Here is a 23,775-nt window from a genome sequence, read left to right on the forward strand (position 1 = left end):
GCAATTTGTGAAGAAAACACTGCTCCAAAGAAGCTGTTGGTCACACATACTGCCTGAGGAGTTAGTTTTGGGGGAAGATGCAATTCACTCTCAGGTCACAGGATGATTTTGCAAGATAAGCATCTGATATTGTCACTGGATATTTTTGTAATGCAAAACAAAAACAATTGAGGACCATTATCTGTCCTTGAAGCCAGGTAGCATGGTCTGCTTCATATTTATGAATATCTGAATTCTCTTTCCCTCTCCAAAGCTAGGCAGTGGTCAGTGAGCTGCTCACTGGAAACCATTCTTGACAATGAGATGTGTTCTGGAGTGCTGAAGCATTGTCTGGAAAAGTATGAACTGGCATAAGCCAAAGCTGTGCCAGCTTTGAGTGTGCTAATTAGCTGTCACACAGGTGACCACAGGCCAGTGCTCAGTACTATCACCTGACTCTTTCTTTCTCCTTAGTATAGACAGAGCCACTGAGATCACACAGGCAAAGCTCAGAAGACTTTAATTAAAGTTGCTCCAAAGCAGAAACTGAAGCTGAAAAACTCCATCTGAAACCACTCTCTCCTTAAAAAACTACCCTTCGCTACACCCAGTGTTGTAATCATCAGGACTAACTCTAGCCTGGTGTTAAAGACATCGGTTTCTTTTCATTAAAGTTCTTGGCTACTATAGAAACTGTGCTCAAAATCATGCAAATAAGCATACTCTATTGCAATGGCATTGCCTGAATAAGCAATGGACCTGCAATGTCAAATACATAGCTGTTCAGGAGCTTGAAGGAACATGTGTTTCAACAGGGAGAATCTGAGATAGTTTCCTGAGGTGAAATGTTCTTAAAGCAGTTCTGCCAAGTTTCTACTCCAGCCTGCTATCGGAGGGTAAAAGGATCAAAACACAGCACCTGTCTTGGGTTACATTAGGTTGAATGATACCACATGGCTGTGTCAGGTTCCAGCCGGGAGTAAAAATAAACTGAACTGGATGTGCTTTTCAGCAGGGCCAATCCATAGGAGGAGAGGTGGGGTTTGTGTAGAGGAAATGATGCCTTTTTTACTGCCTGTTTTTATGTACACATATATTACAGCACATAGGTCTCAATATTATAAAGAGCTATCCCAGCATCTGTGTGTAAATGTACAGTCTCATTGTGGTCAGGGTGTTGAACAACCATATGAAATGCTGACAGTGACAATTCACTGGTTTTTCTGACCCTGCCTCTCTCTGCTCTCTCTCCTTAGCGTGAATGCATCTCTATTCATGTTGGCCAGGCTGGAGTTCAGATAGGAAATGCATGCTGGGAACTCTTCTGCCTGGAGCATGGCATTCAGCCAGATGGCACCTTCAAGGATGCGCAGAATAAACTCAACAATGATGACTCTTTTACTACGTTTTTCAATGAAACAGGCACTGGGAAGCATGTGCCACGGGCTGTAATGGTGGACTTGGAACCAAGTGTAGTAGGTCAGTATGGAAATAAACCTGTAAAAGGCAGAAGAGCTTACCCTTCCTAACATTACCACAGTGTGCCACCAGTCTCCACTGGTACAAAGCAGCACTCCTTTTGTATCTAGACCACTAGATAGCATGAAATTAATTTTCTTGTGAGACAGAATGGCAGATTCTGCCATAGGTGTTACAAACATAGGATCAGCAGGATCCCCAGCAGTTTAACAGCTAGTGCACATGGTTTGTGTGACTTCTCTTTGCACAAACACTTAACTTCTGGTTTTATTTATCATGACATTTTTGCCATTTGAATTCCACTTTTCCTTGATCCAGATTCAGAGTGGGATCCTGGCAGTTTACCCCCCACGAATAGAAAGATGTCTGAAAATTGGGGCACCTCAGGGGACCTGATTTTCTTCACACTTTTTTCCTAGTGACTTGCTCTCTTGTGAGTACAGACTGTACAACTGACAAGTTCATGAGAAGATATCAACTTGTGTGGCTGGATACAAGTCACACCATAAATCAACAGGATGTAACAATGAAAAAATGCTGAGGAGACATTTCTCCATTAGCATCTGTTATTTGGGTCGTGATGTCCCATGACTGAAAGCTTGCATGAATGCCAGCAACAACTTGTTGGCACTGGAGTGCAGCCATACTGAGAAATCCTTGCAATTTCTCTTTCTTGTTCAGATGAAGTGCGGGCTGGGACCTTCCGGGAACTTTTTCATCCAGAACAACTGATCACTGGAAAGGAAGATGCAGCTAATAACTATGCCCGTGGCCACTATACCATTGGCAAAGAAAGCATTGATATGGTGCTTGATCGTGTCCGTAAGCTGGTAAGTCCCAGTAGTTTTGAAACAGCAGCTTGGATTCTGCAGAAGAAAGAAGTGCAGAACAGGTACCTGGTTAGCTACAAACGATACCAATGATTTAGAGAAGAGATTGTAAGACATACGATGCATTATTGCTGTTCCAAGAGAGAGAAGCCCAGTAGTTCACTTCCCAGCTGTATGCCTCCAGGTATTAAAAAGTGGTTCTGAATTTGTAATTCTTCATTATTAGCACAGCTCTTGACCACCAATACTGGTATAGAATTAGGCAGTTCTACATTGCTGGTTTCAGACAGACTAACTAAGAGAAGTGTGAAGTTCAGAGAGAGAAGCTTCATAGATGAGTATGATTTTTATGGCCTAAGTTGAGTGAGTGAGGAATGAAAAGGATGGGATTATCATGAGCCCTTTCTCAAGGAAACATGACATGAAATCTATGCTGTATATTGCTGATGCCTGCTCTCTCTTCCAGCTCATACAGTAGATGAAATCTTTTCATTCTTCTTCAGCCCCTATTTTTCAATTTTGCTTTTGTAGACTGATGCCTGTTCTGGGCTGCAAGGGTTCCTGATCTTCCACAGCTTTGGTGGAGGTACTGGCTCTGGCTTTACTTCCTTACTAATGGAACGACTCTCTGTGGATTATGGAAAGAAGTCCAAACTGGAGTTTGCAATCTACCCAGCCCCACAGGTCTCCACCGCTGTGGTGGAGCCCTACAATTCCATCCTGACCACACATACCACCCTCGAGCACTCAGACTGCGCCTTCATGGTGGATAATGAAGCCATCTATGACATCTGCCGCCGAAACCTGGACATTGAGCGTCCCACCTACACCAACCTCAACCGCCTCATCAGCCAGATTGTCTCCTCCATCACGGCTTCACTGCGCTTTGACGGTGCCCTCAATGTGGATCTGACAGAGTTCCAGACAAACCTGGTGCCCTACCCGCGCATCCACTTCCCCTTAGTCACCTATGCCCCCATCATCTCTTCTGACAGAGCACATCATGAGCAGCTCTCAGTGGCTGAAATCACCAGCGCCTGCTTTGAGCCCAACAACCAGATGGTGAAGTGTGACCCAAGACATGGCAAGTACATGGCCTGCTGCATGCTGTACCGTGGTGACGTGGTTCCCAAAGATGTCAATGTCGCAATTGCTGCCATCAAGACCAAGAGAACCATCCAGTTTGTTGACTGGTGTCCAACAGGCTTCAAGGTGAGTAGGCTGCCATGAACTTCTCTTTGATGTTTAAAGGGTAAATTCAGTCTAGCAGAAAACTCATATTTAAAGTTCTAGATCTCGTATGTTTTCCAGTTGTGAGAAGAAGGAACATATGAAAGATGAGGTATATGCGTTAAAGTTTAAAGTGTATATGAGTTAAAATTTAAAGAAGTATTAACTTCAGGCCCAAATTTTGGACAAGCCAGTGAGTGCACCCTCTGAAGCAACATCTAAAGTGAAGGAAATACCAAACCCAATACAATTTATAAAGGAAATATATACAGCCTCCGCCCTGCTAGAGAGGTAGCAGTGTTGGCAAACATAATTTCAACAATAATACAAACATTAGCAGTGGAAAAAACATTTGTCATACAAACAGCCAGTTTAAGAATGAAAGCTTTTAACTGGGAACCAACTTACTTTCTGTATTAGTTTCTATGGAGTATCTTGTTGAAGCTTCATATTCAGTGTTGATTAGCTGCTAAGAAATCTATGAAGTTGGCAGTGTACATTAAACAGAAGGATACCACAGACATTAAAATGACCATGTGTCACACGCTGATAAAAGGCCTGAGCATGGTTTTGCTTGTATTCTCTGGAACACAATTAAGACTTAAAAAAGAGCCAAGAGTCAAGGAATTTTATTTGCCCACCAACAAATGCCCACCAACAAATTCTAGAGAGAAAAAGAGAGAGAGAGAAAAGAAATAAAGTAAGAGGAAAGAATAAAAGAGTTCATAGCAATAGCTACCATCCTGGAGCTGCGATGTCCCGACAGTCTGATTAGTTCCAAGTTTGGTGGTGGGAGATATTTCTTTCCTATGCTGGTTGGTGCCATTCTTTTATAGAGTTGTAACACATCCTCCACCCTGCGGTGGTGCACATGTCCAATACTGTTACTAGGGGGTCTTCTCCCCTCGTGGTTCCGTGACATAGCGATGTTAAGGCAAACACCCTGCACCATAGTGTCAACTGGTGAGTGATGTGGAGACAGATATTCTTCACAAACATCCTGCTGTGGTTCTGGCAATGTAGTATTGGCAATGTAGTTTTCCTGCCATAGCAATGCGGGGACAGACATCCTGCTGTGGCAGTGGTATTGGCAATGTCAGTCTTCTTGCGATAACAACGTTGAGCCAGACATCCTGCTGTGGTGGTAGTGTTTTCACTGACACAATCTCTTACACCATGTGTCATATTGTTATGATGTTATTATTTCTTATGGAATATGCAGTCTGGTAGTTTTGATCGTGGCACTAGGCTACCCCAGCATCTGTAACTTTACTCACATTTTTTCAGCTGTTTGACTGCTTTTGACTGCTCTTGCCTTTTCACAACCTTCTTTCATATTCCTGTTTCCAGGTTGGGATCAACTATCAGCCTCCTACTGTAGTTCCTGGTGGAGACCTAGCCCAAGTTCAGCGAGCAGTCTGCATGCTGAGCAACACCACGGCCATTGCCGAGGCTTGGGCCAGGCTCGACCACAAGTTTGATCTGATGTATGCCAAGAGAGCTTTTGTGCACTGGTATGTGGGTGAAGGCATGGAGGAGGGAGAATTTGCAGAGGCCCGAGAGGATCTGGCTGCCCTGGAGAAGGACTATGAGGAAGTGGGAACTGACTCATTTGAAGAAGAAAATGATGGGGAGTAATTTTAAAATACACCGTGTCCCTAGTGAGCACAGAATTGTCTCTGTATCACTGTATTGCACGTGACTACCATTGTCATATTTTTTTGTATGTAATACACAGAAATTTAAGAGGGGTCATATAGAGACATCTTTTATTACGTAAATCACACGTAAATTGTCCTGTAAGATAGGATCAGCTGTAGTAATGCCTCACCACTCCCAGCAATGCAAAAAGACTCACTCTTCTTCCTTGCACATTTAATGTAAGCCTGTTTAAGCTGTAATACACATACTAAAGCCACACAATTCAAACTGTTTGAATGAGAAGCTTCCCCCCTTTAAAAAAAAAACCACAACAAAACAATAAAACCTAAACTTTGACTTTTTGCATCATACCTCCTGAAAACATTTCAGTATTCCTTACTCTACCTGCATGGTTCTTCCTCTGCAAGAAACAACATCTGCTTTATCCAGCAGACCACTGTGCCATCTATGGCAATCTTTATTTAGTGCACCATGTGCAAGTGAGTCTGCAATATGGCCATTTCAATGTTCACTCAAAGATAATTCAAAGTTGTGATCCAAGATCTCAGATTGATCAGACTCACGTCTTTCTAGGCAATGTCAATTCTTGACTTGGAAACCCCTCAGCAACTTTTTATTGAGGGTCCCTGATAGGATGCACCCATGACAGCTGAGGCAGGGGACAGATGTCATTGCAAGGCCACTTGTGATGATGTTTGATGATCATGGTGATTGGGAGAAGTGGCTGAAGACTGGTGGAAAGCAAATGCCACTCCTGTCTTCAAAAAGGACAAGAAGGAAGACAGGGAGCTACAGGCTGGTCAGCCTCACCTCAATCCCTGGGAAGGTGGTGGAGCAGCTGATCCTGGAAACCATTTTCAGGCACATGAACAAGAAGAAAACTGTCACGAGTACTCAGAAGGGATTCACCAATGGGAAGCCATGCTTTACTGACTTGATGACCTTTTATGATGAAACAACTGGCCCGATAAACTAGAGGAAAGCCGTGGATATTGTCTACCTAGACTTGAATAAGGCTTTCAACACTGTTGCCTGTAAGATCCTCATAGAGCAGCTGTTGAAGTATGGGCTGGGTGAGCAGACAGTGAGGTGGACTGAAAACTGGCTGAGCGGCTGGGCCTAGAGTGTGGTAATCAGTGGCATAAGATCTAGTTGGAGGCCATTAACTAGTGGTGTACCCCATTTAATTAACCAGATCAGTAAATTACTGAACTATGAAGTTATGGAGTAGCAGAAATTGACCTGTTTAGGAAAACATCCTATTTAGAACATACTTGATTACGTACCTAAACTGAAGAAACATGAATAAGTATTACTCAGCCTAGTGGAGTTTAGACTCCTTTCTGGCTTCCCTCACAGTTCTGTTCTGAATTAGCACCAAAGCCAGAAACAGGAAATTCATACATGACACACATGTATGTGTTCAAACTGAGAAGTGACTCTGTTCTTCCCGTAAGAGAGGAGAAACAGGCAACAAGATAAAGACAAAACCCCATGATGAAACATGGCAGATGAATTGCTTGGTCTGTTCTGTGAAAAACTTCTGAAAGCAATGCAGTGAAGTAGAAGTTGTCGATCCAGTGTTGAATACTGTAAGCATCCTAAAACACTGTGTGTGCACTTCCTAATTTTCTGAAAGCTTTTTAAATCTCATCTCATCATCAGTGTTGTGATTTATTTTATTTGCAAGGACACTCAGGAATCGGCATCTCTGCTTTCACAATAGTCAGTGCATTCTGGAGATTAGAAGTGCCATGGCAATTATCAGGAGCTAGCAGCTTTTGTTATAGTGACCCTACTCTGCAATGACCAGCTGCAGTGCATTTGGAGACCAGAACATAGCATCTTTCATGTTTAGCCATCCCTTCATCTGAGCAGACTTTCTGTGCTCAGACTTCTGCCTGCTACCTGTTTTGGAAGTAACTTCCACATGCAAAGCTTAAATATTCTTAAGTAAGACAAATGTTCCTTTTAATTGAGCATCCAAGCTCTCAAAGGGGTTATTACCAAAAGCCACTTCAGCTGCACACTACGTCACTAGTTTCCACAGAACTTTCAGACCTAGCTTCTGTTCAATCTCCAGTGTTGGTTTGCACTTTGCTCAGGTAGTTAAACTGTCTCTAGGCAACTTACGGCTTAGCAGTTCTTCTTTCTCTCTTCCTCCCTTCCATGAGGCAGATGCCACACAAGCCAGCAATAGGAAGGGAACACTGCTAAATTTAAACCATTGACAAGAGGCTCTGCCAGAATCACAGCAAAGATGCTGAGTTATTTGTGCCCTTCTGCTCACAAGCCCCTATAGATATCCATACCCATCCCTGTGACAATTCAGGAAGCTTTTCACTGCCACTGCTGCCTTGACTGAAGAGCTCTAACTGCCAAGCAGTGGTGCTGCCTCCAACAGAGCAAGGTTGTATGAGAAGGTTCTCATTTGAATCTGAATTTGGTAACTTAGTGAAACAACAGCTGAAGGCTTCTGCATAGCACATATGAATTCATGTAAGCAGCTCACTGATGGGGCTTTTCTGAGCGGCAAATGGGTCCCCCAAGACACCAGTGATCTAGGGAGCAAATAAAGGAAGACAGAAGCCATCAGGAGGTCCGCACACCCTGTGGAAGGGGGCAACACCTACACCCTACAGGCAGAGAGAGACAGGAAGGGATTAAGGTTTGAGCCTGCCCTGGGGACCATCTGGTGGCAAGGGAAGGATATGGCGTCTGTGACCCTGCTGGAGCTCCCCCATAGAGGGTAGTCAAGTGTGCCCTGCCAAATCACACAGGGGTTCTCCCTCCTGGGGTCCCAGAGACTCAGACATCCATTGAACTGACTATGTGTCAAATGTTACTGTCCTTGAACAGGCAGGGGTCACCAGTATTGAGGCCTTATTGCTGAAATCGCAGCTGCGCTGGGCAGGGCACATCTCTAGGATGAAGGATCACCGCCTCCCTAAGATTGTGTTTTACTGTGAACTTGCCACCGGTTACTGCAAGAGAAGTGCCCCAGAGAAGAGATATAAGGACTCCTTGAAACAATACCTCAGCCTTGGCCACGTTGACTACCACCAGTGGTCCACCTTGGCCTCCAATCGGGAGACTTGGAGACACACCGTACATAACGCCGTTGTCTCCTTTGAGAACACACGCAGAATTAATCTCGAGGAGAAAAGACAACATAGAAAGAATTGTGCCCCGGCTATGCCACCCAAGGAGACCTTTCACTGTGCTGTTTGCAACCGGATTTGTCTATCCCACATTGGCCTTTTTAGTCATCAGCGCGCTTGCAGTAAGTGTGGGTAAAGCCCTTCCCAAATCTTTGTTTGCGAAGTCAAGCCATGAATGAATCCCAGAGACTCGATCCGTTTCACACACACAGCAGGACTGCATCACCTGCACAATTTCCAGAGTCAGCAGAGAGAGCTCTGTGGGGAAGCATCACTCACCTTCAAACTCTCCCAGCTCAAGAGGAGCAAAGCTGACCAGTGGCCATCCTTTGAGTAGCAAAGCTTCCTTATGGGGCTCTGCACCTCTTTATTCCTCCTGCAGACACCCAGGGTGAAGGGGAAAGCCTGGAAACCTAACAGACACACTGGAGAAGTGTCCACCCAAGCACTTCTGCTCATCCAGTTATCAGTGACTTATTGAGGCCTGAAATTCCACAGCTTGGGTTAGTGCTGGAGTTGGTGCTTACCATTGTGCTGCCATCTGTATATCCCACTGCACACCGCAGCCCACCATCAGACAGGAAACTGCTGAGGCTTTCATCTGGCCACCTGGGTTAAGTTTCTCAGTGAGTTACTTGTTTGGGGTCATTTTAAATGAGCTATTTCTTGCTTCTGAGTAGGCTATGCTAGGCCTTGACAAGAGTTCGGCTTTTCTATTGCTTTTGTGGCTAAACCCAACAAACACCTGGCCCAAGACACATCTGCTTTTGGGAGGTAATGAGCAGCCATGCTAAGTCCAGGCAGAACACACCTCCTGAGGTACTGCCTCTGCTGAAAAAGAAGGCTTTTTCTTGCAGCAGTCAACTTCTCTGCCCATGGCAGGGGCGTCAGAACTAGGTGATCTTGAAGGTCCCTTCCAACCCAAGTACCTAGAAGAAACCAGAGTGAACCAGACCAAGGTGTCGGAGAGGGTCTGGATAGTGGCAGACGGGACCACCGTGGGCAGCCCCTGTGCAAAGAGGGCTATGGCCTCCCGGCCGCCTTTCTTCCATCCCGCCCCATTCCGCCGGTCCGCGCAGCCCAGGGCCGGGCCACGGCTGAGCGAGTTTCACTTTCTGTTCCTGCGCTCTGCCGAGCGGGAAATGAAAAGTAAGCGGCGCTGCCTCTCTCTGACGCAGCCGCCGAGGGGAGAGGCGAGACTGCCGCACTCCGCCGCCGCCGCCGCAGCCGGCGCCACGCTGCCCTCCACGGCCCCGCTGCGCTTCGCCCGCTGCCGGCGGCCCTCCAGCGGCTGGGCAGGGCTGGACCGGCCCGACAGGCTGAGGTGGTCCTGAGGATCGCTCCGGGGAGACGCAGTGTCCGAGCCCCCGAGGCTGTGAATGTGAGGACCCGCCGAGGCTGCGGGAATTGGTAAGGAAGCCTCTTGCTGTTTCGTCAGGTAGGATGAGCTAGAGCCACAGAGTGCCAGGAGGACCGAAAGGAGAGGGGGGAAAGGGAGCTGAACAAACGCGTTAGTTTGACAGCAAAGTGGAAAATCTCGTGTCAGTCGCATCCAAGAGGAGTATGGAAGTGAAGGGCTGAGTACCCTTCGAAGAGGATCCCAGGGCTGCTGCCTCGCAGCCCTCCTCCAGCCTCAGCACCATCCCCTTGTCTGCCTGCTCCCCAGGGTACCCATGAGGAGAAAAAAGCGATGATGGTGGGGAAGAGGTGTCGTGAGACAGAGGTGGTGGTCCTGCTCAGGCAAAGAGGGGCTTTGGGGCTGTGGTACAGGGCTGCTGGTGGTTTGCCGTGAGAGGCTGGTGTCTTGGAAGGATGGATACGCCGTGGAGCAGGCTGGGGTGAAAGGAGGACGCTGGGCAAGCTGAAGGCAATTGAGAGGGCTCGATGATAATGGGGTGGAGGGTATGAGAAGGTATCGCTACTACTTTTTCTCTGCCTGGTGCTAGCGTGGCCGAGCCGTGTGTGTTGAGGGAGCAGTGCTGAGTCCTACCCCTGACCTGCAAAAGAAACTGAGAAACAACCGCGCTCCTCCAGTGAAAAGAGGAGAAACTAGGGGCAAGAGGGGAGCCTGCTCCTCACCAGGTTTTTATACAGCTATGCAGGGAAAGGAAAGTCAAGTGCAAATCTTAGGAATGCCGTATTTCTGATATCCATAAAATGGCAGTTCTGTGCAAGGGTTGGGAAATCGTGTTTGTGTCCCTGCTCCCACACCAGGGATCCCACTAGTAGTGCCTGCATGAGGATTTCATCGAACCAGAGACCTAAATGCTCCCATCTCTGTATCTGCCTTAATATCTTTCTACTTATTTCTCAGATCTCCCAAAGCCTTTTAGACCCGAGCTTTCTCTTTCACCCACTGCCACCTTAATCCTACGTCTGTTGCCGAAAGCTATCTTGCAAGTTCACCTCATGCCCAGTACCTCTCTAGCTGTTGTTTAGGTACCTCTGCCCTGCCTATCCTCCTCCTTTATGTCTCTTTTGGCATCTCCACTGGCTGTGAGTATTACTTACCTCCTGGATGATATTGTACCAACTAAAACCAGTGGGTCTCGCAGTGCAAGCACAGATGAGCTTGTGCTCCAGCTGGGCCTTCAGAAACCTGAATGCCTCATTAAATCCTTGCCAGGGAAGAGGCAGAGTGAGTTCAATGTGTTTTGCTGAGGAAGAAATCAAGTCAAATTTCTCTTTTCCTGAGTAGTTATTCTAATCACGGGGTTTGGCTATTAAAAGTACTGGTTTTGAATCTACTGAGTGTCTAAGTTTATTTCCCCCCCCCCCCCAATAAAACTCCTTAGCAAATTTGACAATATTTAGAGAATCTGAGTCTATGACACCTAATGTTCAAAAGTAAACTTCAAAAGTACAGAATTAAGAGTACAGTCAGGAAAAAGTATACTTGAGATTAAATGCAGTAATTGGAGGGAAAATAAATCAATTTCTGTTTTCCCTGCCTAAATCATAAGGAACTTTGATATTTAACATTATTAGCCACAGTTAACCTGAAAAATAACGTGCTTTTAAAGCAAAGATTTTCTTTTTTGTGCAAGGCAGAACCAGTATTTTTTGGTTATTCTTCACTCTCTCAGCAGCTGGCCTCAGGTTCATTTTATGTGCTGTCTAGTATTTGTAGAATATTCATTTCTCAGCATTTGGTTTGTGTTTTATTTTTCCATCCTCACAAATTCTTCCCTAAGAATATCTTTATTTATGATTCTGCCTTCCTGTTGGACGTGGGCTTTAAGGAAGTTTCGTTTCTGTGTAACTGCGTTTGAGCATTTGTCACATTGCTTTGCCCTTGGTATTTTTACCTTGCTTTAGTTTGATGGCATTTTAATCTTTTATTTAAATAGCCAGTAGATAACTTATGAAAGTGACAAGTGTAAGAGTCTGTTCAATACTCACTCGCAAATCAAGGCATTATAATGGTTCTTTTGCTTAAACAGTTACTTTGCCTGTGATCACTTGAAGGAGCATAAGAACAAACTGATATTTAGGTGCTTAAATGCTTTTAAAATTACATTCCAAAGTGCCACAGTAGAGCTGTGACTAGAAAACAATGCAGAGAGCCCAGTATAGAAAACAAACTAATGTTTATCAATCCAAATGTCTAGACAAGGTGAAATTTGCCCTTTTGAATGCTCGGGATACTTCAGATACTTTTACTAAACAGAGGAGTTTTGCATCATCTCCCATTTGTACAATTTTAAGCATATTATTTACCAGATCTTCCTGAACAGAGATCTCTGTGGCTCCCTGGCTATGCAGAACCAGAGGCTCATTTGTTTATTTAGCCACAAAAGGAAGAGAAGAAGATGTGCAATTGCCGTCATGCTCCATGTCTGTTACCTTGCCAATACACAGCACACCTACAATACCCCGTGTTAGTTTAAATATATCAAATGCTGTTGCAGTAATGTTACTAATTTTACTGACATTCCAGCTTTTTCATAATGAAAATATCACATACAAAGACAAATCCTGTGCTTCTGGGTGGTCCTTCGCTTTCTGATCTTTCTGTGTCTTTCTGCAGCCCTTCTGTCTTTGTAAAGCATTGTTGATGGGACAAAGAAGTGGACGTCAGGAAACAAGCAAGAAACTAGAGATGGCACTAAGAGAGACTATGAAGGCAGAAGCAAAAGTACAAAATAATGAAGAGGAAGCTGAAGAGATGAAGGCCAAAGTCCAGAGGCTAACATCAGTCTTTGGTGTGGCTGACTTAAAAAATGGTAATAATGTTTTGTCTATTCCTCACTCATACTAATACCTGCTGTTCCATTCTCTGTCCTTAGGTTACATTTTCTCCTATTCTTTTACCTTTTCCCTGAGGAATATACAGGTGATTCTCATTTTGCCCTGCCAAGTAACCATTTTGGGTTTGGGTTTTTTTTCTGGGGGGGAAGGGATTACATGAGGATCTCAAGGCTTTTTCCAATTTTAAGCCCTCAGATTGGCCACTGTAGCCAAAAAGGTCTCGATGCTGGTTCTGTCTCTTTCCAAACATAGCCAGCATTGCTTCCGGATTTGCTGAACCATGGACAAGGCCCTAGTTATTCTGCTGCATCACTAGATTGGCCTCTCAAAAGCTTCTATCAGTATTTCAGGTGTACATACTGTTCTATTCCAGCTACAGTCCACCCTTACCACCCACTGTATGCATTCCAGAGTTGTTCTGAGTCCTCTCTCCCTTTGGTGATGAATTCAGAAGAAAAACTTCTAATTTCTGACCACAGTTACTTATACTACTTTGGGGCACAGAATATGCTGTCTTTTTAGATGCAGTATGAACAGCTGTGGCTTGCTTTTTCCACTTCTCTCAAGCTAGTTCCTTTCTTTGAAATGGAGATATAGAACAGCAGAGGCAGGCTGAAGGGGAAACCTAAAGCCTGTGTGGTGGACAACTAACGTGATCCCTCATGTAGCTCTTCATTTTGTTAATTAAGCCTTATATAAAATATAATTAATTGTCATTAAGCCTGGCTGTATGAAAAGCCAAATAAAAATCCTCGTATAGGCAGCCTTTGACTTCTGTGGAGTTTTTTATTTTATGTTTAGATGTGTTATGAAAGGACTGAAAAGAGAGCAACTGGGAGACATCTGAGCATCATAATCCAGGTTTATTTGGAGTTTTCCTGTCAGTTACCAAACAAAAACATATGTTATCTGCTTGAGCAGCATAAGAATAAGATAGAACACTTTCTCAGGCCTGACCAAGATGCTGGTCCTATATCCTGAATGGCTGAATATGTGCAAGAGGAGTTTGTCACTTTCAAGTAATTGTCACTTTCTTTTCTTGTACCTATTTCCAGGACTCACTTCCTCTTTTTCTGTGCCTACAGAAGCTATTGGACTGTACAACGTTGGACACAGCTGCTGTCTGAACTCCCTGCTCCAAGTGTTCTTCATGAATATACGCTTCACAAGGATACTTCGAAGGTACCACTGGTTTGAGCTACCTAACATACTCCCATTGTTGCTCTGTTGTCTCCACTCCTTTTTTCTACATGACGTGCATTTGAAGGCTTGGATCATCAAGGTGCTCACAAAGTGCTTTCAACTTATTCAGCAAGGTCTCTGCCTTGTTGTGTCTGTCACACACAGACTAGGGGCTGCAAAGGTAGCAGTTGCAGATGACTTGTTAGTCATCTCTGATTCGTGTGCCATTTGCACGCTGGTAAGCTACAGCCTTCAGCTGAACCTTCAAGACTTGTATCTCCCTTTTTCATAACATATGGATATGATTTTATTCGTCATTTACTCATGGGCTGCTATAACTAAAGGTTGTGTTGTGTATAACCCACTATTCATTTTGTAACTTTCAACATGAGAAAGTAAACATGTTGTGATCCATAGCCTCTGTCCTCTGATTGTCCTGGCTAGCACCTGATACAGAAGAGTAAGTGTTGTTGCAGAGGACAAATACATAGTGTTATTTTGTTTTGCTTGCCCATGCTTCCTATTTGTTCGTAGAGGAAGATTTGGGCATCTGCCTCCCTACCAACCACACTAATAACTGGTTTGATTTGCTTTTAGTTTACTCAGCTCACTGCAGCTTTAATCATCTAAGTGGATCATTCCTATTCAGTCCTCCTTTCTCCAAATTTCTTACATGCCTACCAGTGTGCAAAGAGGGAGGAAGATAAGTTACAGACATGCAGAGATGAGAAGTGTCATAAATGGGCAAAGCTATATAATGAGATAGTAGGTTACCAGTGCTATTTGAAGAAAGACTTAGAAAAACCTGTGGACTGCAGTAAATTTAGGGAGGGTAAAGAGCTTTCCTGTTGGCATCTAGTTGAAATACAAGCATTATATACGTGCCAATATAGTTCTGAGGTTATGTTGAGAATCAAGGCATGAACAGGTGAGAGGCAAAAACAGCTCTAAAACTGGCTCTACCCCGAATGTTGTTTCTAGAGCCCAGAAAGCACTTCAGATCCTGCTCAGTTTGCCCCTTATTCATGAGAAGGCCAACTTAGAATTGTGGTCTTTTACTTTAGAACGGTCAGCTGGCACTTTGGGATGAGCTAGTGCAGGTGTCTGCTTCCCCTTTTTCCTTCTTTTGCTGAAAACAAGCCCATTCTGGTTCCTCTTGAGTTGCTTTCTGTGCTATCCCCCTTTGCTTCTTCAGGTGTGATGTCAAATATTTCTTCATCGTCTGACTCTATTACCGTTCATGTCACTTCTCTTGATAGAATCACGGTGCCACTATATGCTGAGCAGCAGAAGAGGAATGTCCCATATCAAATGCTCCTGCTGTTGGAGGAGATGCAATGTGGCAAGCAGAAAGCTGTTCATCCCATAGCCCTCGCTTACTGTCTTTCAGCATACAAAGTGAAATGTAAGCAGCGCCACCTCATGCCCACCTCATTCTGCAGATCAGGGATGTTAATTTTCAAGCATTTACAAGCAGTGCAACTCTGACATCTCATTCAGAGAGTCAGAAATGTGAGGAGTTAGGTACATGATGATGTGTAGTAGTGAGAGAGATGCTGTTATCTTACTTGTGAAGAGGTGAAAATAAAAGAAAGAAAAGGCCTTTGCCAGCTATCCTTGCTGATGTCCAAAGAGTAGGAAGACTATCAGAATGCTAGAAGACTCAGCTACTGATACTGGCCAGAGGGAATGGGCTGTCCAGGGCAGAGAGAGGACAGCTTATAGCTTGATTTGTCTTGCTATACTGGTATGATAATAGTGAAACAGCTGCTATTTCTTATTAGAAGGAAGGGATCATGTGGAAAAGATACTGAGCTCACCCGGATCGCCAAGGATAGAAATCATATCCTTCCTGTTCCTTGTTATAAGGGCAGAGAAAAAAATTTGCTGGCTTAACCTCCCACCTGGGCAGGGTCCCAAAGGACAGAGAGTTTTAAATGCATGGGGGACCGGAGACAATGTGATGCTGAGGGTCTGTTTACATGTGCATATACAAATAGTATATTCAAATGCTCTCATCTTTATCATATAAAAGCTAAAAAAGGACAGCACTGCATCTGGTGACAAGGACATGACTTTTGCACTGAGTTCTACAATGGTGCACTCGAGCCCTCCCATCTTTTCCCACTGCCTGCCTGGGTCACATGGAGACATTGCAGCTCATATCCAGTCTAAGCTCTGTTCCTGGCAAGGAGTGGCAAGGGAAAAATAGACTGGATCTAATGGGGGACAATGAATTTCCCTTTGCCATCTGCGGGAAGTCTGCTGGGTGCTGTTCATAATACTGATCGAGGTTGTGTTTTCTGTTTGTCCAGTGTTTGTGCAGCATGATGCTGCTCAGCTCTTTATGACTCTCTGGAACTTGATAAAGAGGCAGATGAAAAAACCAGAGCTGGTAAGAACAATCACTGAAAAGAACACAAGATCTTTTGGCCCTTGTTATGTGCGATGTAATGGGAGAGGGAATCTTGATTTCATAGGCTTCAACATTATGAATCACAGTTAAATTCTGTTCATCCTGCTTTTTGAGCATGCTAGGGTCTCCATTCTAATGGGAGAACCAGTTAATAACAAAAGGTTTGACTTTTTTGCAACACTGGTGTATCTTGACACAGCTTCTCTCTCTTTGAAGTCAACCATGTGCATTTCATTGTCATTATTCACTGTTAGCATGTTATGTATATGACAGCTCCTCCCAGGGCAGCTGCGTGAGGTAAAAGTAACTCTTCCTCAACCCACTGCCATAGTTTTGTTCATGTAGAAGACAGGCTGCTGTTGCAGTTCCAAACAAAACAGTAGAATTCTTTACCAAAGCAGGCATTTAACTGTCTGGTCTTGTTATAGACTATGTCTTTCCCCTCTGCTATGTTATGAGCAGAAGTAGCTGTTCTCCAATAAATGGTGGGAAGTGCTCTGTCCGTGCAAGTCAGTGTCAGATCTGGAGTCAAGCCTTAAAGTAGTAACACTGTGTGAAGAAATGTGTCATGTGGTCTTTTCTACCCACAGAGGAAAATACCTCAGCTGTGTTCTTCATAAACCTTGCTTTGGCCTTTTTTTACCCCTCCAGGTTGAAGAGCTGAGTGATTTGTACACTATCTGTATACAGGAGCACCTGGCCTGTCAGAAGTGCTCTTTTGAGGAAAAGAAGAACAGCAGCATGTTAACCCTTCCACTCCCACTGCTGGATTCCAATTGCCGCATGCTGAAGACTCTGGTAAGTTAGTGCCAGCACTGGTTAGTCAGGAAGAAGATTATCCCCTGTTCACTGTGGGAGCCTTTTCTTTGCATCACTGGTGTGTCCTGGACTCAGCTGGAATCTCTGTAAGAATCTCTCCAGGGTGTCTGGTACTCTGGGGTGATCTTTTCTCATTCACATTTCTTCTTTATTTTGAGGGGTTCTAAATTTCTTATTATTATCTTTTGTCCTTTGAATACAATATGCCTTCTGTAGCTTTGCTGTTTGCTTGTACCCTGTGAAACAAAGTAAAAATGGAAATCCGGCTTGAAGGAATTCAGTTGAAAGAAATCTCCCCTGTCTCCTTAGAAGGACTGCCTGCAGTACTTTTTCCATCCAGAAGAGCTGACTGATCACAACATGTGTTTCTGTGACCAGTGTGGAAGAAAGACACCTTTTCTGCAGGTAATCAGATAATTATTTCCCCATATTTCTCTTCTACACAGAACTCCCTTTAGGACTGGGAAGGGTGGGGAAAGGACTCAACCATATCAGTTTGAGGAGATCAACAACACAAAGCTTTGTCAGTGTAGCAATGTCAGCTAGATATAAACCACATGCATCTTTCCTGTTAAGAAGTTCCTTAATGTAGATGTAGCTCTAGCAACAAAATAATGATTTTGTGGGTTTTCATGTAAGCCCCTAAGGGATGTAGCATTTCTGTACCAGCAGAAAAGTTGGTTTATGTTAGCGTGAGGCGTCCCTGCCCGTGGCAGGGGCTGGAGCTAGATGATCTTAAGGTCATTTCAAACCCAAACCATTATATGATGCTATGATTCTGTGATTCTGTGGTTCTATGTTGTGCTTCTGCTGTGGGGCTCTACACTGCTGCATAGCTCCAGAGGTAGACAGGGACACGTTACTGGAGCTGTGCGTACACGTAAAAGTAGGATATCTTGGGGTGATTTCCTTTCTTCCCTGTTTCCCACTGGCCTCCCCATTTTTTACAGTGTTGATCTCTTCAATACATTTGCCTCTTCATGAAACAGCTAATTCATCAGCTGGCAAAGAGAGGAGGAGGGGGAGACTGCCTCAGCTCAGGGCTCGGAGGCACTTTCCATTAAGCCACCTCCAAGGCCACAATGCATCCATATGTCTTGTTGGCAGCCGTGGCAGCAGCAACAGTAATATCAACAAAGGCAGTGGTGGAAGGGATGAACTGTGAGCTTGACATCCTCAGTGGAGCTCTGGTGGCCAAATGTCACAAGAAAATTGTCTTGCCTCTCCTCACCTACCTGGCGCTACTAAGCTAGGGTTCAGAAAGCAGGTTAGAAAGGAAGCAACCCTTGAGACAACCAATGCTGAAGTTGAGAAACTTGCTTATCATAAATCCAGATGAGCTACAAAGGCATCTGCTGTCCAGTGGAACTGGCATTCATTCACTGTAGCTCTGACTGTTCTCTGGGCTATGTTCACGGGGTGGCAATGGTTGTTTCCACCCCACCTCCCCAGGTCTTGTTCCTTAGTTTTCAATGGTGTTATTTATTGCTTTACAGAGCATGAAGCTAGTCCATCTGCCACAGACCCTGACCATACACCTGAAGCGTTTCTGCTTCGAAAAAGCAGCCCACATTCACAAGCTTAGTCACTGCCTGCCATTCCCGCAAGACCTTGATTTCAATGCAGTCTTGACAGAAAGTCAGTGCCAAGCAGATGACAATGAAAAGGTGAGATACTCCTTAATGCCCTGGTTTAAAAGGACATTTTCTTCTCCCCTGTGCTCAAGTCTCATAAAACCTTAAGAGATGACATCGTACTTGCCTCAGTTCAAAGCACCTGTCTTAAAAATGTTTGTCTCAGGCTTTACCTGTGCCTGGTGCTCTCTCACATCTCATGGTTTTAAGTGCTTCGGGCATTATTCAACTTTCTGTGCTCAGATTTAACCACCAAAGGCACCATAACTGAAGCTTTCTGCCATAAGGACAAAAATGAGGCTTTACAAATAAACTTCTTTCTTTTTTTCCCCCCTCCCGAGTGTTTAGCATAACATTTTTCTTCCATTTCTAAACATACTAAAGAAAAGATTAAAACACAGTCCATTTGGATGACCAAATCCAGACACTGTAAACAGTGTCTTAGAGGCAACTTCTGTCGTGTGGTTTGGACTCCAGCTCAAGATGGTCTCAGTGTGAGCAGCAGACCGACTGCTTTGCAGAGGTCACCGGTCCAAGACAGGGGAATTCCATTCCTGGCAGTTTCCCATGTAGTGTTGTTTGCCACAGAGTTAAGGTTAGCAGGGAGGCGACAGCTTTGCCAAGCAGCTGAGGGTGGATCTGTTCCCCTTACTGAGAAATAACAAGGCAAAGTGTGGCAACAGCCAAACCTCACTGGTGCAGTGTTGGCTGCAGTGTAACCCCTTTGCTGTCCTACAGCCTTTCTCATGTTCCTGCATTCAGGGTGTGGGGAGGCTGACAGCCCCATAGCTGATAAGCAAAACTCTGAGGGTAGGAACAGAAAAGGCAGGATCCTCAAGGCCAGTCTAATCTGTCTCCTTTTTCCTCACAAAACACACATTCTTGCTGTCCTGGCTGCTGAATCTTCTTTAGCCAAGGGCAAATGAGAATTGCTGCACTGAAAGTCACCCTTTGTGGTTCTTCACAGGCTGGCTGGCAATATGACCTTTTTGCTGTCATTGCCCATTCAGGATCAATTAGCTGTGGACACTATTGTGCCTATATTCGAAGTCTCACAGAATGTAAATGGTATTGCTTCAACGACTCTGAGGTTTGCCAGGTGAGGAGACAAATCCACATTTCTTTTGAAGCTTCCTGGATACTCCTTGAGATCCCATTCGGTCTGTCTGACTGCTCACTAAAGAGGACCAGGAAAGAAAACAGAAGCTGCAGAGCTCTGTGCATCTCATTCCTCTGCTACAGTGTACTCTGAGCTGAGGGCAGAGCTGCTCTAGCTTCTGTACCGAACAAGGCCTTGGGTTCTGCTTTGCAATGTGCAGAAGCAGCCATTCACTGTTTATCCTACTTTATGTGCTCTGGATCTGTTTAATGTATATATTCAGAAGAAGGAAAGGAACTGTTTTTCCTCAAGGGGTAAAACCAATAAACTGATTTATCAAAGGGTGTTTAGTTTCTGGAAGTACCACTTATACCACTCTTCTTAAAAGAATTGCTGTGCTGGTATCGCAATGTGTCCCTCTCTTGAGAACTTTTACCAGTCTCCTCTTGTGTTTTTCTTCTCTAGGTATCGTGGGATGATGTGAAATGCACCTATGGACATTCCAACCTCCACTGGTAAGCGAACATACCTGTTTTTACCAAATGTTGCTCTGGGGTTTGGAATGAGGGTAGCAAAGAGAGGGAAGACAAATGGTTTGAACTGCATATTGCCAGGGATGTGCTGGAGATGCAGGAGAGCAGAAGCCCTCCTATATAGTGCTGCCAGTGGGTCAATATGATAGAATCATAGAATCATAGAATAGTTAGGGTTGGAAAGGACCTTAAGATCATCTAGTTCCAAACTCCCTGCCATGGGCAGGGTCACCATGATCCCTTAGAGATCACTAGAGAGGGCTGGTTCAGTTGGCACAGACCTCAAAAAGCTGAGCAGGACCAAATCTGGGAGGTTACTTGCAACCCTAATCTTCAAACATACGTCTTGTTTTGCCTCTTCTTTGTTTCCACAGGGGAGAAACAGCCTATCTCTTGATTTACATGAAAAAACATCCACAGTGGCCTTATCCAGGAGTATGAGAATGTCTCGTGAAGCTGTGCATTGTCCATGGAGATCAGCACCTCTGTGCCAGTGTGGACGTGCACGAGTGTTCCACAAGAAAGACATTGCACACTCAGTCAGTGACCCCTGCCTTCACATTCATTTATGGAAAAGTTAATAGAGACTTAGCTAGAGAAAGGATCTCAGAACTGTTGCAACTAGAAAGTTTTTCTTTCATGTGTTTTTTGGTACTTACATGATTCTATTTATTAATTTCCTCTTAAAAGGTAGTAAAGTTAGTCCTTGTCTCTTCTGACTTACCAGTTTCTTTAATGCTGATGCCTGGATTCCAGTACAAGGGAAGCATTTGGCCTGAAAGCCTGCCTGATATTCCATTGAGGCACGTGGTATGGCTGGAAAGCTGTGATGGCCATAGCTAGCCAGTAGGACCATAAGAGCTTGAGACTTACTCTGCCCTTTTAACACCATGTTAGATGCTGGCAAGCTGGGCAGGGGACCCCAAAAGTCTTGAGAAACAGCTGGATCAAGAACCAAAACTTAGGACACGTGCACGAGTGATGTTTACTCCTTCAAACCTTCCTGAAAATGAATCAGTACAGGGGCTGAGGTGTGTTTAAAAGTTGGTGTCAGCATAAAGAAGTGTTTTTTAAATCAGCTGCTTTTGTAGTAGTTCTGATTTACGAGATGAGTTTGTACATATTTGTGCAGATGATTATTGTTTTAGCATGCTTATCAGGCATTTGTATGTATTTTCCTTCCTGTATAGAGGAAAATACTAACAGCAACAGAGATCCTGAATCTAGCTAGTGATTTTGCACAATGCAATCAATACTGTGACAAGAGGAGAAGTGAGATGCCTCCATGTGCTGGCACTTTAGGGATTTTCTCTTAGTACACTTCAGCTGGCTGCCAGCTGGAGCTGTCATGCTCCCTCCCTTCCTTCTCTGACCATGAATTGGAAACACCTCTCAAGCAGCAAGTGTTCTGGAGAGAACAATTTTATAAAGGAAGTAAGTAATTTTTATACCTCCCGTTGAGCGCTGTCACTCCGCACTGTTGGTTCAGCCTGTGCTCCCATGACGAGACACACAGCTGGAGGGGAAATGTAAAGAGAGCTAGAAAGGAAGGTTGGTAACATGACAGTCAGAAGGAGAGAGTTCTAAAAGCTCATCGCAAGGCTCAGCTGGGAGGAATGTGATGCTTTTAAAACACCCATGGTAAGCCTCGATGTACCACAGCCTGCTGAAGGATCGGTGATTTCAGTAGTTTGACATTAAGAGTACTTTCTAGCCTGAGAACCCCTTTGACTGTATCTTTACAAGGGTGCTATTTTTTGTGGGACTGAGCACATTTTAAAATTAGTGATTTAGTTATAATAGCCGCTATATATATATCCTAATTTTCTGTTGATGATGAAGTTCATGAATCATGTCCATTTCCTGTTGGCATGTGGAAGGTGAATTGAGAAATCTTGGAGCGTAGCTGGAAATGACGTTTTTATGACCTAGCAGGTATTTATTTCACTGCACTGGCAAAGTCCGTTATTCTGTTCAGCTTTGTATTTATACTGCTCATTCTGGTTAAAAAAAAATTCCCAGTGTATTGTTGTCAACCGGAATGAGGAATTTTTAGCCTATTTGCCTTTGGGAATGTGTTAGACTCTTTCTAAAGCACCTTGCAATAGGTGAGTAAGAAAACCGACCTCTTGTCCGCTTTATCCAGCACTTTGCATCTGTGAAGTCGCTGAAAGATGGTGCACTTCCAGAAAGCTAATGGGTTAAGAGACTGACAAGGCATTTCTAGTTTGATATAACTTGAGACTTAAAAACAAGCTATGCTTATGAAAAATGCCTCAAATGTGTCATAACCTTCCAGGTATATCACCAATCAAGGAAGCAATCACTGAGATATATTTAAGAATCTCTTCAGTTGGTTTTTCAATGACAAGTAATCAATGTTTTTCTTTTGAATAAAATAGTATGGGATAAATTCCCTAGAAAATAAGTCTTGTGGATTATTCTTAGTCTATTTTTCCTAAACACCATAAATGCAGGTGGGAGACTACAGGCCACATGCTCAGATTAAGCGTTCAGGCTAGAGCTACTGCTGATGTTTAGCTCCAACAGCCAAGGAAATGAGGCTAAACCTTCCCTGTGCACTTTGCCCTCGTGCTGGAGACACATGGGGTTTATTGTCAGGTTTGCCGTTACGTGGAAGCTTACGTTGCTTCCAGATCCAGATGGGCCACGGAAGGGTGTGCAAACTGCATCGCATATAGATTTAAAAACTGCCTGACCTGAGCTGCTTTTGCGAAAAGTCAGAGATACACAGAATGGTTTGGGTTGGGAGGGACCTTCAGAGGTCTTTTAGTTCAACACCACCGCAATGGGGGGTCCTCGGCTACCTCTGTGTTCACAGCGAAGTTCACCGCACCCTGGATGAACTGCCCAAGGATAACTTCTAGCTGAGTGCATGGCAGTCAGGGGCAGTGTGCTGATACAGTCATAACATGGAGACCACTCACAGCACAGAGTCCACGTCACCCCGGGGCTGTCTACCAAAAAGTACCACTTGGATTTCCATCAGGAAAAAAACCCTCCAATGTAGAGCTACCACAACATACAAAGGAGCTGGGATTAGTTGTCCTGTGTTTGAGCCACTGTGCTCAAACCACTTGCATCAGTAGCAAGGGCTTTGAAAAGCTAGATAAAACCAGGAGTGTGTGTGTGGAGGGATTATTGTAGGTCCTGGGTACTCTTCCCTTCTGTTTTTTGTTTGTTTTGGGATTACTATGCCTTAAGGGAAGGAGCAGTAGCAAAATGATACACATTCTCTGCTTCATCTCTGGCACGCTTCTCCTCAGATTCAAATATTCCCCACCTTCAAGAAACACATAGAAAACATAGAAAAAAGTAAATACAGAATCATTCAGGTTTAGGTTGGAAGAGACCTTAAAGATCATCCAGTTCCAACCCCCTGCCATGGGCAGGGACAGCTTCCACTAGAGCAGGTTGCTCCAAGCCCTGTCCAACCTGGCCTTGAACACTGCCAGGGATGGGGCAGCCACAGCTTCTCT

General features: G+C 44.4%; 2 protein-coding genes across 2 annotated transcripts; both read left to right on the forward strand.

Moving 5' to 3' along the window:
- Positions 1 to 1,323: 1,323 nt before the first annotated feature.
- Positions 1,324 to 5,156, forward strand: LOC308219369 (tubulin alpha-8 chain; the record flags this gene model as incomplete). Its single annotated transcript, XM_080614209.1, has 4 exons — positions 1,324 to 1,458; positions 2,140 to 2,288; positions 2,820 to 3,500; positions 4,869 to 5,156. Exons 1-4 carry the CDS (start codon positions 1,431 to 1,433, stop codon positions 5,154 to 5,156), a joined length of 1,146 nt encoding a protein of 381 aa, XP_080470335.1. The 5' UTR covers positions 1,324 to 1,430.
- Positions 5,157 to 9,728: 4,572 nt separating this feature from the next.
- Positions 9,729 to 22,458, forward strand: USP18 (ubiquitin specific peptidase 18). The gene is made up of 11 exons (XM_080622225.1): positions 9,729 to 9,751; positions 12,372 to 12,567; positions 13,678 to 13,774; positions 15,034 to 15,179; positions 16,090 to 16,169; positions 16,842 to 16,988; positions 17,319 to 17,414; positions 18,506 to 18,676; positions 19,611 to 19,742; positions 20,208 to 20,257; positions 20,650 to 22,458. The coding sequence occupies exons 2-11, from the start codon at positions 12,399 to 12,401 to the stop codon at positions 20,714 to 20,716; spliced, it is 1,155 nt and encodes a 384-aa protein (XP_080478351.1). The 5' UTR covers positions 9,729 to 9,751; positions 12,372 to 12,398; the 3' UTR covers positions 20,717 to 22,458.
- Positions 22,459 to 23,775: the final 1,317 nt, after the last annotated feature.

This window comes from Psittacula echo (assembly GCF_963264785.1).
Source record: "Psittacula echo genome assembly, chromosome: 1".
Taxonomy (NCBI): Eukaryota; Metazoa; Chordata; class Aves; order Psittaciformes; family Psittacidae; genus Psittacula; species Psittacula echo.